Source organism: Marmota marmota, unplaced genomic scaffold, assembly GCF_001458135.2.
Source record: "Marmota marmota marmota unplaced genomic scaffold, marMar, whole genome shotgun sequence".
Taxonomy (NCBI): Eukaryota; Metazoa; Chordata; class Mammalia; order Rodentia; family Sciuridae; genus Marmota; species Marmota marmota.
The window spans coordinates 11,972,681-11,986,350 of NW_026000082.1; the positions used below are offsets into that span (position 1 = coordinate 11,972,681).

Here is a 13,670-nt window from a genome sequence, read left to right on the forward strand (position 1 = left end):
ACTTCAGACCTCAGCATCATTCACATGGTGCTAGTTCTGCATGGATGCAGGACACTGGAATTAAGGGATACCGGAAGTTTACACTGAAATTTCAGAGAAAGGCCTGGGAGGCCAGGGAAAGTGCAGCAGGTCAGAATCCCTGCAGGCAGCCCCTGAAATATCAATGCACGAGGCTCTGAGAAGGAAGCCAAAGATGCACTGCAGACACTCTGGATTAAGAGATGCCAACAACATGGAACATCTGCTGGGGAAAGAGGCTAGCTGTGGACAGAGCCAGCTTAAGAGAAAGGCCATTTGGACTGCAACTGGCAAGGCCATAGGGGTGGAGTTGCACAAGCCCTTTGAAGATCATATTTTGCCGTTATGTGCACTGAATACAGAACATAGAGCTACAGGACTTGTTTTCCTAGCTGGATTTTGGTCTTGTGTTGGGCCCATCACTTTTTTCTATGCCCCCATTTCTTCCTTTTGGAATGGGAATGCTTACTGTGTGACAATATATACTAGATATGTGCAACTTGCCTTTGATCTTTACAGGGGCTCATAATCAAAAGTTTGCCTTGGCCTCAGATGAGACTTTGGACTTGGATTTTTGGGCAAAACTGGAGCTGTTAAGACTATGGGGACTCTTGAAAATGGACCACATGCATTTTGCATTATGAAATGGACATGAGTTTTGGGGACCCAGAGGTGGAATGTTGAGGTTTGGATGAGCTATCCCCCAAACTCGTATGTTAATACAAGAGTTGAAATGATTAGATTATAAGAACTGTAACATAATCCGTGGGTTAATTCATTTGATGGATTACTAATCTGAAAGTACTTGTTTACTGGGTAACTTCAGTTACTGGTTAGCTGAAGGCAGGTGTGGTGTGGCTAGAGGAGGTAGGTTACTAGGGATGTGGTTTGAGGATTATACATTTTTGTCCCTGGCTCCTCCCTCTCTCTCTGTTTCCTGGTCACCCTGGGCCTTGAGCTGAGGAATTTTCCTCCGCCATGCCCTTCTGCTGTGATGGTCTACCTTACCTTAAGCCCAGAGCAATGGAGCTCGCTGACCATGGTCTGAACCTCTTAAATCATAAGCCAAAATAAACTTTTCCTCCTCTAAAAAAAAAAAAATGCTTACAGGGAAGTCCAATAGCAATGATTGACAGATAACTTTGCCTGAGAATCCAGAGGTGACAGGCTGGACAGGTATACCTCTGCTTCACTCGGTACCTCTGGTGCCTTGCCTGAGAACAGTGCCTCCTATCTGTCATGGTATTTTGTCAGGAGGTGGCAAATGAGCACTTCCCTTTAGACAGTGCTCTGATCCATACCAGTTACTGTAGGGAGAAGAATTTTATAAATTAAGCTATAGAAACATTGACAATCATTAAATTGTTTAGTTTGTTCCTTGTATGCTCATCATCCCAAGGAGCAGCTATCCTGACATGTGTGCAAGAAAGCAACTTTCCATACATAATACTAACTTGCCCTAATTCCAAGCATATAACAGAGAAAGCCAGTGTCCTTCATGATAATATTTATCTGGACATTCCAGCCCAGATTGCTGTCATTGTTCCCTTAACTTGGCTAAGTTCTTTGGAAAAGAAAGGGGCATTCAGAGATCTGGTGTTTTACTCTCCCTCTTTTTTTTTTTTTTAAGGATGACATATATTTCAGCCTTTGGGCCTCCATTTCCAATCTAAAAAATAGAGATAACACCACCTTTTCTGCCTTCCTCAGAGTTATTAAAACAACAACAACAACAACAAATCACATGAGATAATAGATGTGAAACAGTTGTTAGCAGTCAATCCTTATTCAACAGAAAACTATTGCCAGGCAGGGCCCACGCGTGCCTGTAATCTCAGTGGCTCAGGAGGCTGAGGAGAGAGGATCGCGAGTTCAAAGCCAGCCTTGGCAAAAGTGAGGTGCTAGGCAACTCAGTGAAACCCTGTCTCTAAATAAAATACCAAAAAAAGGGGGGTGAGGTTGTGGCTCAGCAGTTGAGTGCTTGCCTCGCATGAGTGAGGCACACATAAAAATAAATAAACAAAATAAAGTTATTTGTTCATCTACAACTAAAAAAAATTAAAAAACAAAACAAAACAGGGTGGGGCGTGTGTGGAGCAGGGACTGGAGATGTGGTTCAGTGGTTGAATGCCCCTGGGTTCAATACATGGTGCTGGGAAAAGAAAGAGAAAAAGAAAACTACTACTTTGACAATTTCCTTATACCTAATTATGAGGATGCAATTATGTCATTTTAAAGTCCAAGTGCATCTATATAATAATATGTAGAATTATTATATTGGTCATGTTTATTGAAAGCACTGAAGGAAAAACTAGGACAATTAAATTCACTAAATTATTTAAATAGATAAAATTTTAAACCATATAGTTATAAGTAAAAAGGAAATTATAAATTATTAAATATAGAATTTAAAAATCAGAATTATTAGATAGGAGACCTAACCCTTTTTTTGTAACAACTTTATTGACATATACCAGGCATGGTGGCGCACGTCTATAATCCCTGGGAGCCTGAGGCAGGAGGATCACAAGTTCAAAGCCAGCCTCAGCAACTTAGCAAGACCCTAAATAACTTAATGAGATTCTGCGTCTAAATAAAATATAAAAAAGGGCTGGGGATGAGGCTCAGTGGTTAAGCACCCCTGGGTTCAATCCCTGGTATCCCCCCCAAAAAATATCCTTTATTTATATATTCATATGCTGTATAATTCACCCATTTAGAGTCTACAATTTAGTATTTCCCACATATTCAGAGTTACGCAACCATTTCCACGATCCATGTTAGAACATTTCATCACCCCCAGAAGAAGCCTTGCATTCATTAGCAGTCACCCTGTATTTATCCATCCCCACCAGCCCTAGGTAACCATTATTAATCTACCTTATTTCTGTAGATGTTACTGATTCAGACTTTTCATATAAATGGAATCATACATATATGGCCTTTTGACTAGCTTCTTTCACTTTTCATGTTTTCAGGCTTCATCCATGTGGTAGCATATCTCAGAACAATTTCTTTTTATTGTCAAATAATATTCAATTGCATGGATAAAGCAGATTTTATTTATCCATTTGTCAGTGATAGATATCTGGATTAGTTCTAATTTGGGATTGAATTTACCTAAATTTTATTTTAAAACATCATTTTATAAATCTTGGTTCAATCCCTGGTACCCGTCCCTCCTCCCAAAAAATCTACTTAAAATAGCGTTTAAAACATAACATAGTTTAGAATAAATTTAATAAGACACACAAGACCTTCACAATGAAGTTTATAAGATATTGTTGACAAAACTTTTAATATAATAAAGAGCTAAATAAATGAAAATATATACTATGTGCATAATTAGAAAACTTAATATTGTTAAAATGCCAGCTTTTTTCTAAATTAATGTAGAATCTGTACAATCCAAATTAAAAATCTCGGTATACTTTTACATAAACACTAACAAATTTTTTTCTGAAACATATCTGGAAATACAAAGACCTGGACTAGTCAAAATCATCTTGAAAAAGAAGAAAGTTAAAGCACTTACTTACTTTATCTGATTTCAGGACATAGAATAACCAATTCACAATAATCAAAGCAGTGTAATATATTTATAATATTAGACCAGTGAAATAGAATAGAGAGCCCAAAACAGACCCACAGCATCAGGTTATTTAGGTTATATTTTTGACAGAATATGTTTTATTTTGGAGAAAGACACTCTAAGTTCCAATAAGAAAAAGAAAGCCTTTTTAACAAATGGTGCTTGAGCAACAGAGTAAACATAGATAAAAATAAACTGTGACCCTTATCCTATACTGAGCACAAAAATTAATTCAGGATGGATCATGGACCTCATAAGAAAGAACTTTGCGACATTGCAGTAGACAAATATTTCTTTTGGGAAGGGGATGACACAAAAATTACTAAGCATAAAATAAAAAAATGGGGCTGGTCATGTAACTCAGTGGTAGAGAGCTTGCTCAGCATGCATGAGAAAATGGGTTCAGTCCCTAGCACCACATGTAAATACAAAAGAAAAAAATTTTTTTTAAAGATAAAGAAGGAAAGAAAGAAAAAAAGTAACAAAACTGGACTTTGTCAGTAATGAAATTTCTGCTTATTGAAAGCCATGATTAAGAAGATGAAAAGGCAAGCCATTGCATGCCTGTGATTCTAGCAACTCGGCAGGCTGAGGAAGGAGGATACAAGTTCAAAGCCAGTCTCTGCAACTCAGCAAGGTCCTAAGCTACTTAGCAAGACCCTGTTTCAAAATAAAAAATAAAAAGGGCTAGGGATGTGGCTCAATGATTAAGTACCCCTGGAATCAAACCCTTGGTACCAAAAAGAAAAAGAAAAAAAACAAGGCAAATCATGGACTGGGAGAAAATATTCATTTGGGAAAAAAAAAAAAGAAAAAAATATATATATACACACACACACACACACACACACATACATACCAAAGGACTGCTACAAGTATATAATAAAAATACAAACAGCTTCATAAAAATATGACAAAATATTTAAGAGACACTTAACAAAAGAAAATAGATGAGCGACTAACATGCATGAAAAAGGGGCTTAGCATTATAGTTATCAGGAAAATGCAAATTAAAACAATAGGAGACCATTTCACATTTACTAGAATGGTTAAATTAAAAAGACTGATAACAGCAAATGTTGACAAAGTGTGTGGAGCAAGTAGAACTCTCTTAACATTGCTGGTAAGAGTATATAATAGTGCAACCACTTTGGAAATTTGGCAGTTTTTATAAAGTTAAATATAACTCTACCTTATCATCCTACAAAGCCACTCTTAGTAATGACTTTGTCTACAAAGACACTTGTGTAAGAATGTTTATAGTAGCTTTATTTATTATAACATTAAAAAACTGGAAGCAATCCAAATATCAAACAAAAGAATGAACAAGTCAAGTGTGGTAGTACATGCCTGTAATCCCAGCTATTAGGTAACTGAGTAAGGAGGATTGCAAGTTCAGGCTAGCCTGAGCAATTTAGTGTGATCCTGTCTCAATTTTTTGTCATCACAGTGACTTGGGTGGCTGAGACAGGAGGATCATAAGTTCAAGATCAGCCTTGGCATGAGAATTCATACGCCATTTGAGTCAATGTATGATATGTCAAGATCATTGTATTGTCTCAAGCAACTAATAAAAAATAAAAATTAAAAAAAAAAAGAAAAGAAAAAATAAAAGATCAGCCTTGGCAACTTAGTGAGACCTGGCTTATAAATAGATAGATAGATAGATAGATAGATAAAGGACTAGAGATGTAACTCAGTGTAAAACTCTCCTGGGTTCAGTTGCCAGTAATGCAAAATAAGTAAGTAAGCAAATAATAAAATAGGACTGTATGTAGCTCAGTGATAGAGTATCCCTGGATTCAATCCCCAGCAGTTAAAAAAAAAAATGCACTACATATATATATGAATATACATGTATATATACACACATATGTATGTGTGTATGTATATATACGTGTGTGTATACACATACATACATTGAAGAATAGGTCATGGTGATAAAAGTCAAAGTAATAATTGAGGGAAGTAGGGATTGTCTGGAAGGAAAGTTTCTGGAGTCATGAGAATGTTCTATATCTTGATGGGGGTATTGGTTATCCTGGGATCAGTTACATAAGCATATACATTTATCAAAACTCATTAAATGGCCTGGGGATGTAATTCATGTAGAGTAGTTGCCTAGCATATGCAAGGCCCTGGGTTTGATCTCCAGTATCATAAAAAGCAAAAAACAAAAACTTATGAAGTTATAAGGTAAATTTCATTGTATATAAATTTTGCCTCCATAAAAGAAAAAGGCTTACATTGTTGAAATTATTACTTCTGTCGTCAGTACCACATATACTATTTCAAACACACATCTGTACAACTTAAAGCTGCATATTTAATTTTTTTTCAGCAAACACATACTGTGGTTTAACAATTTAACAGTTGCTAGGGATATGAAGATGAGTAGTGGGAAGTGTTTGGGTTCAAAGAGCTCATCATCTTGCAGGAGCCATAAAAACATAAGAGATAAGTGTCAGTGCAGAAATGGGTTGCTGAGTGTCAGGGAAGTGCAAAGAAAGGAGGAAGTGATTCCAATTTGTTGGGTTAGAGAGATTGGGCCCAAAAGTGAATAAACTTTTGCAAGGGAAGAAAGACTTTTTGGGTAAAGAGAATCTCAGGAACTGCTATGTGGAAACAAGAGCCTGCATGATGTGTTTGCAGAATTTTAAGTGGCCCAGAGTGACTATAGTGATTGATGGTGATGTAGTGATGGAGGATAATGTCCTTTAATTATGAAACCAGACTGTACAGTCTTAAATGTCATACTAAGGAGTTTAAATTTATTGGCAGTGAGGGACCACTGAAGGCTTTTAGACAGGAGTGACATCAGTTCTATTCCTGTGTTTTAGAAGAGAATATCTGGTGGTAGCAAAGACTTATTAAACTTGGGGAGAGATTAGAGGCAGAATTAACAGAAATGGATTATCATAATCCCATAGTCATTTTTATAATACTTATCATGAGAACTTTATGATTTAACTTTTATATTTAGCTATTTTTCTTTTTCTTTCAAATTAACGACAGGAATCCAGAAACATTTTGGACCACCACAGGAATGTTTCCCCAGGAGTTCATTATATGTTTTCACAAACATGTAAAGGTTGAAAAACTTATAATCCAAAGTTACTTAGGTAAGCAAATCATACATTAATTTTCACCATCCTTTAATTTTTCCATAAGCAGAGGACATATATGTAAACTTTTGGCAAAACCCTAGTTTTTCTTCACAGCGTGGAATCCAGTTTTATTGCTGGAATGGGAGGGTAGGGATTCTGGGTTAACTGCCTTCAGCACAACTAACCTCTTTAAATTGCAAATTTGAAACCCTTCCAAAGCACATAATAATTTCCATGCAATTTACGACATGAAAGTCTTTGGCAAAAGACCCTATTATGAACATAAGAAGCTGACTTGCCAGAATGCTAGTTTCCATGACATCTTTTTTCCCTAGATTCATTCATCCTGGAGTTCTCTATCAAATTCTTGCTGAAAATTCAATAACCCTGATTTTTTCACATTGAATGGTGTTGATTCTTCTATTAATAAAGACATTTTCTGGGAATTTAGGAACAGAATCTCCCATTGAAACATTCTTCTAGTCCTGTGTGTTTATTTAGGGATAGAGTATATCAGACAAAATCATGGCAGGAAACAAAACACATCCCAGATGTTTCAAATGAAGAGGTTTTATTGATGGGTCCACTTATGAAAGTATGTCCTGGGCTAAGGGAATAAACAAGGGATGATGAGGCCCTCAGAAACTAGCTACAGCAGGAGACCATTATTTCCCTGGGACAAGGCAAGGAGATAATGTTATCTCACCCCAGTGAGAGCCAGATCCTGCCCAGCAGGAGCTATGATCATGAAGGGACTTGACTGTTGTCCAACACCTGACACCAAAGCAGAGAGGAAGTGGAGAGAGAATAGCCTGATCTTACTTCTTACAGCCCTTTGTCCACTCCTGGTGCCTCCACTGGCCAACTCCACTCAGAAGCCAATGGGTAAGTCCAGGAGACTAGTCCACAGGGGTCAGCCATTCAAGGCACAGGACAAGATAGAGAAGAGGAGGAATGGATCTAGAGTGGCAGAGACTAGGTGAAGACAGGGAAGGGAACACAGTGCAGAAGGAAAATGCATGGCTCAGTCTTTCCTCTGCCATTAATTGCATAGGCTCTGGAGTCAGACAGTCCTTGAGGTTGAATTTCAGTTCTGCTCCTTACTTGTTCTTTCTCATTAAACACCTTACCTTGCTTCCCTAAGCTTACATCCTCATCAGTAGAATAGATTAGTAATACTTTTCCCTTAAGACTGGAGTCACAAGACAATAAAAAAATGCCTGTACTCATAATAGGTTCTTCATAAATGTTTATGACCAAGACCACCAAATGTTATCATCAATATATAAAATAATTCTGGATGATGATCAAATTCAAAACAGTTCCACTAGCTTTATGTTTTACAGTTATAAACATTATAAGATCACCATTACACAGCCCAGTTCTGTGGCACTGAGGTGCACGCCTGTATGCCAGAGACTCGGGGAAGGCAGGGGGACAGAAGCAGGAGTAGCACAAGTTCAAGGACAGCCTCAGAAACGGTTTCAAGATAAAAAAAAAAAAGGGGGGGGGGGTTAGAGATATGGCTCAGTAGTAGAGTAGCCTTAGGTTCAATCCCCAGTACTATTTAAAAAAAAAAAAAAAAAAAGGAAAGACCACATTTTACCGTGGGGATATATAGAAAAACAGAATGGATAACTTCCAGAACATGGTATTTCTGATCCTAATACTCTAGTTCTACCAATGCATGTCAGTCTCTGGCAGAGGGAAAAAGAAATATAGAGAAAACAACATAGAGTCAGAAAGGTAATTAACATTTTGTTTATTTACAATGTCAGTGCGGACCTTGAAGATTGAAAAGACCAAATCTAAAGAGCCTGTCGATTTTGAGCGATGGATTGAAAGGGGTATGTGCTTGTTTACCAGCATTGTTCTGAACACAAGAGAGTAGATAATTGTCCTCTGACTTTACTTTTCCACTCCAACTGCATTTTGGTGAATAATAGGTGACCATAATGATTGTTTTATTTATTTTTTATGGGATTATGGGTCATTTCTATTTTCATTTTTATTTTTTTCCATATGACTTTGTTGATTCTTGTACACAATTAAGACCGAAAAACCTGGCTTGTTATATAACAATGAATTTTTCTGAATTTCAGAATCCTTATCAGAAAAAAGAGAGAGGATACCAATCATTTAAAGGCTTTTGTGAACTAGTGGTTGGCATATTAAAGTTGAACAATAAATATCATCAACAAAATTGGTAGCCTCCAATTAAACAAAAACATTGCCTTCATGTGCTATCTCTTTTCCTTTCCCAAATACTATGAGAATAATAATAAAGGAATAAAATGAAGCAAATTTACAAGAACAACAACAAAAAAATTAAACAAAACTCAGGAAACTAAAGCAAATGTAAGATGTATATTTTAATAGAGGAGAAAGCAAATAACTTTTTTTTTTTTTAGAGAGAGAGAGAGAATTTTTTAATATTTATTTTTTAGTTTTTCGGCAGACACAACATCTTTGTTTCTGTATGTGGTGCTGAGGATCGAACCCAGGCCGCACACATGCCAGGCGATCGCGCTACCGCTTGAGCCACATCCCCAGCCCCCCTGTTGTTCTTTTTGAAGTGTACCAGTCAGAAAATGCACACAGTTTTCAAATGATTTAGTCAAATGTAACAAAAGACAGTCAAAGATTACTAGCCAGTATTGTCTCAAAATAAATATAAAAAAAAGTGGTAAAGCACACCTGGGTTCAATCTCTGGTACCAAAAAAAAAGAGGGAGAGAGAGATGGATAATCACGTATTTAGAGGTGGAATGTCATGATATCTTAGGCTAACTTTAAAATAATATAACAAAAATAATTTAGGGCTGTGACTGTGGCTCAGTGGTAGAGTGCTTACCTCACATGTGTGAGGCACTGGATTTGATCCCCGGCACCACATAAAAATAAATAAATAAAATAAAGATATTGTGGGGGGGGGGGCTGGAGTTTTGGCTCAGTGGTAGAGCACTTGCCTGACGTGTGCGGCCCTGGGTTCTATCCTCAGCACCGCATATAAATACATCAACAATAAAAGATCCATTTAAAACTAAAAAATAAAAATTTTTAAAAAATTATTATGTTCATCTACAACTAAAAAATTTTTTTTAAATTAAGTCAATAATGCTGAAATGTTAGTAATTAAAAAATCTAGATAGTAGGTATATATAGCAAATATTATTTTCTCTCTTCATTTCATTTTGAGATTTTCCAGTTTTTCATAACTGAAAAAAAAAGAAGCTAAGCAAATAAAGAAGGGATTATCAGGGGCTGGGGTTGCAGCTCAGCGGTAGAGCACTTGCCTAGCACGTGCGAGACCCTGGGTTCAATCTTCAGCACCACATAAAAATAAATAAATAAAACAAAGGTACTGTGTCCAACTCAACTAAAAAATAAATATTTTTTTAAAAAGAAGGGGTTGTAATTAATTTTTAATGGAGATGTATAAGAAAGAAAATGTGATCATAATGTATTACTTATCTCAGTACTCAGTAACATTTATATGGATATAATAATATAACTATCAAATATTGATTTCAAAACTGAGGGGATGGGAGGAGGTAGAAGTTGCAGCAGGAAGAAGAAAGGATTCTTGGTTTAAGAAACCTAAATTTTCACTGACTATACTGTAAAGTCAATTAAAAAAATTGATAAAAAAAGAAAGGGAATATAATCATAATCCAGGAAGAACAGCTTAAAGAGTTGAAAACATTACTGCTAGGGAGTATGATTGGAAGAGAATGAGGGCAAATGGAGGGGGGTGATTTACAGTTTTTCATCAAGAAGCAGAAGTCACACATAATTTTTCTTCCTAGAGACTGCCCTTATACTGTGTGTCTTTTAAAATTATGTACATTAATTATTTTGATAGAAATAAAATTAATGCCAGTAAATATTACTATATCAATTAAGTTGTCAATGTTTCAAAAAAAATGTTTGATGTGATTAACTCATGACCAAATAAATAATCTATCCTATTATACAAGTAAAGGTTTTTTTATACTTGAATACCAGAAAAGATCACTTCACCAGCCTCATAATTCTACATCATAGTGAGAATTTACTCTGAGCAACGAAGCTCTAGTTGTTATCCCTGAGTGTGATGAAATAATTCTTGTCAGGAGACATTTTCACATTTTATCTGGTCCTTGCTTTACATTCCTTTATAATAAATTTTGTGTTATCTTTTGCTTATACTCCCTAGAGATATTTTATAGCTCATATAGTTTTTTAAACTTTTATATCAAACGTCTCTATTTTTATATCAGATTTCAACACCCAAGCACTGACAATTCCTTTAAATTCAATTTTAACTTATGGTTTACAGGATAATCATATTTTTAATATATTTTTTAGATGTTGATGAACCTTTATTTTATTTGTTTTGTGTGATGCTGAGAAACAAACCCAGTGCCTCACACATGCTAGGCAAGCGCTCTACCACTGAGCCACAACCCCAGCCCAAGATAATCATATTTTGTTGTACATAAATTTCAGGAGTTATCCTTATATATTTTGAACCTTAACTCATTTCTGTTAAATTTATTTTTTAGATTTTGTACACACAGAGGGGCAGCTTCAAAATGAAGAAATTTTGGTAAGTGAATATACTTTGTTTAGATAAATATCATCTTTAGTAAGCACAATGTTTTTAATTTTTAAATCTATCTCCCTAGTCCTAGAATTAATAAATATCCTTATGGTATTATAGGTTCTGTACCTCATCAACCATTAGAGAGGTTATTCTCAACAGTATTATAAGCTAAATATATTATAAGGAAGGGTGAAAGCAAAGATAAAGCAGAATTTTTTTTTTGTTTTATTCTGCTCATTTATTTATTTGGAAGTATTTGATAGTTCTGGAAGTATTTTCATGTGATTCTGTAGGCCATTTAGAACAGGAATCAAAAAAAGGTTGAGATGTCAAAACTGGATGTTAATTTAAGCATGAAAGGACAAGGGAGATTCAGATAAAAGGAACTGGAGCATAGGATCAGCAACAAATAAGCCAAAGAGAGATGAAGTGGAAAGAGAACCAGTATTTTTCAACAACATTCCACTGGGCTTTGCTTGTCAAGTGGAATGAATGCCCTTTGATGAGGGAACTGCTGCCTCGTCAGGAGTTCCTGTGTTCCTGCTAGGTTTTCAGGCCTTGGTTTAGACAAACACAAAAGTAAAACAACCGAATGTGTATTTTTTTAGATGGTAGTATTTGTTTAACTAAGGTTTGTTTAAATAAGGTTTCTCTAAAGGTACCTTATCCATTAAGTTTATGTCTTCATATCTTGCTAGGAGCTGCTATGAAATTGAGATTCTGTGGGAAGTTTTTGAATACATTAGTCTCTTTCTTCCACCAAAATTGGCCTGATAATTGAGAAGGTGGAGGAGAGGATGACAAAAATGATTATTTTTGCTGAATTTTACCTTCCTGTTCTCCTCCTTTACCTAGTGGGTTAAGATTAGTGAGCCCTTGCTGTCTTGATAGTTTGTTTCTGGATTCATTGTAGATTAGGGCAGGATTATAGAAAATTCAGAAAGTAGTAAGGGGGGATTAGAGGTTGGAAATTACCCATAATTTTATTACTCTGTCACAAGAGATTTACTACACTTATTCTCTTCTAGTTGTTGACCATATGCATCACATAGTTATAATAATATTGTACAATTTTGTTTTATCTTTTTAACTTAATGTTATTTCACAAGCTTCATAATTTCAATTTTAAGATAACATTTGCTACTTGCATTCATTTAAAATAATTTTCTTTTTTCTCCTGCTGTCATTACAAGTAATATACAGGAGACATTTTATACATGTTCTTGCTATCATGACCTTCACCTTTTTGATTATTTTCTAAGATTAAATTTCATGGAATGGAATTACTAGGTATAAGGGTACAAACATTTTTATAGCTTTTTACATATTTGCCAAAGTGCTTTCCAGAAAATCTATTCAAATATAAAAGTATAGTTATGCTATAGGGTAGTATATTCTGAGGCATCATTAACCAAGGGAAATCTGTTTTCATGAAGACTACTTTCAAAACTGCTACACCCCAGAACAACCGTTATATGTGGCTGGGTTACCTTCTGAATATTATATCTTGCATATTATTATGTATTTAGAATATCACTCTTGCATCATACCCTTTCTTCTGCTGTTTGTTAACAGTTACTAAAAGTATCCATATTGATTTTTCTTCTACAGGTTCATGATGGCTACTGTACTTACTTGAGATTCATAATTACAAAAGCCTTTGATCATTTTATATCTGTGCATTGTGTTTCTGCAGAGGGACTAGTAGTCTCAAATCATTCTTAGTAATTATAATAAAATACTCTTGCATGATTTTTAACAGTGTATTTATTTAAACAGGAAATTGTCGTTAGTAGTCTTTATTAAAAGATGTGTATCAGTCTGCTTAAGTTTTTATATTTTTTCAATATTTTGGGCAAAGACATTCTGGTTTTGTTAATCAGCAGTGCTGACCACCATGGAGGATATGAGGAAGCCTTGGTTTCAATATATAGCTTAATCAAGGAAATGACTATACATGAAAATTTAACTGATAATACAGTATGTCCCCACAGCATCTAATATAATACCTATCAGATCTCAATGCATTAATTTTTTAATTTATTGATTGATGCAAAGAGCTGAGCAATATAGATAGTAAACAATGTAAGAGTTTAAAGAAAAAAAAAGTATTTATGGGAAAGTTTGATTGAGGCCATGGGACCTGAACTAGGCCCTGTAAAATGAGTTGTAATTTTGATTTTCAGTTTTTGAAATTTTGTTCTGATTTGAAAACCTTACAGAAGAGTTAGGAAGCATAACCATATTTCCCGATTATTCACATTATTTTATATTTTTTGATATTTTGAGGAAACAAGGAAGAAAGTAGGACACACTGGTAAAAGACTTCTCTGAGTATATCTTTGTGTGTGTGTGTGTGTGTGTGT

The 13,670-nt window shown here is 35.3% G+C and overlaps 1 protein-coding gene across 3 annotated transcripts in view; it reads left to right on the top strand.

The window, feature by feature from the left end:
• The window catches only part of Hspb11 (heat shock protein family B (small) member 11), a 17,026-nt gene extending 3,968 nt beyond the window's left edge, over positions 1-13,058 (top strand). For 2 of the 3 annotated variants that reach the window (XM_048815344.1, XM_015484967.2), the window contains 4 exons: positions 6,626-6,732; positions 8,496-8,564; positions 11,264-11,307; positions 12,916-13,058. In XM_048815344.1, the coding sequence (XP_048671301.1) occupies positions 6,626-6,732; positions 8,496-8,564; positions 11,264-11,307; positions 12,916-13,029 (334 nt within the window). In that variant the 3' untranslated portion in view covers positions 13,030-13,058. Of the gene's footprint in view, positions 1-6,625; positions 6,733-7,548; positions 8,286-8,495; positions 8,565-11,263; positions 11,308-12,915 lie in introns of those variants that run through there. The other variant, XM_048815345.1, reaches the window with a different exon arrangement.
• The last annotated feature ends 612 nt before the right edge of the window (positions 13,059-13,670 follow it).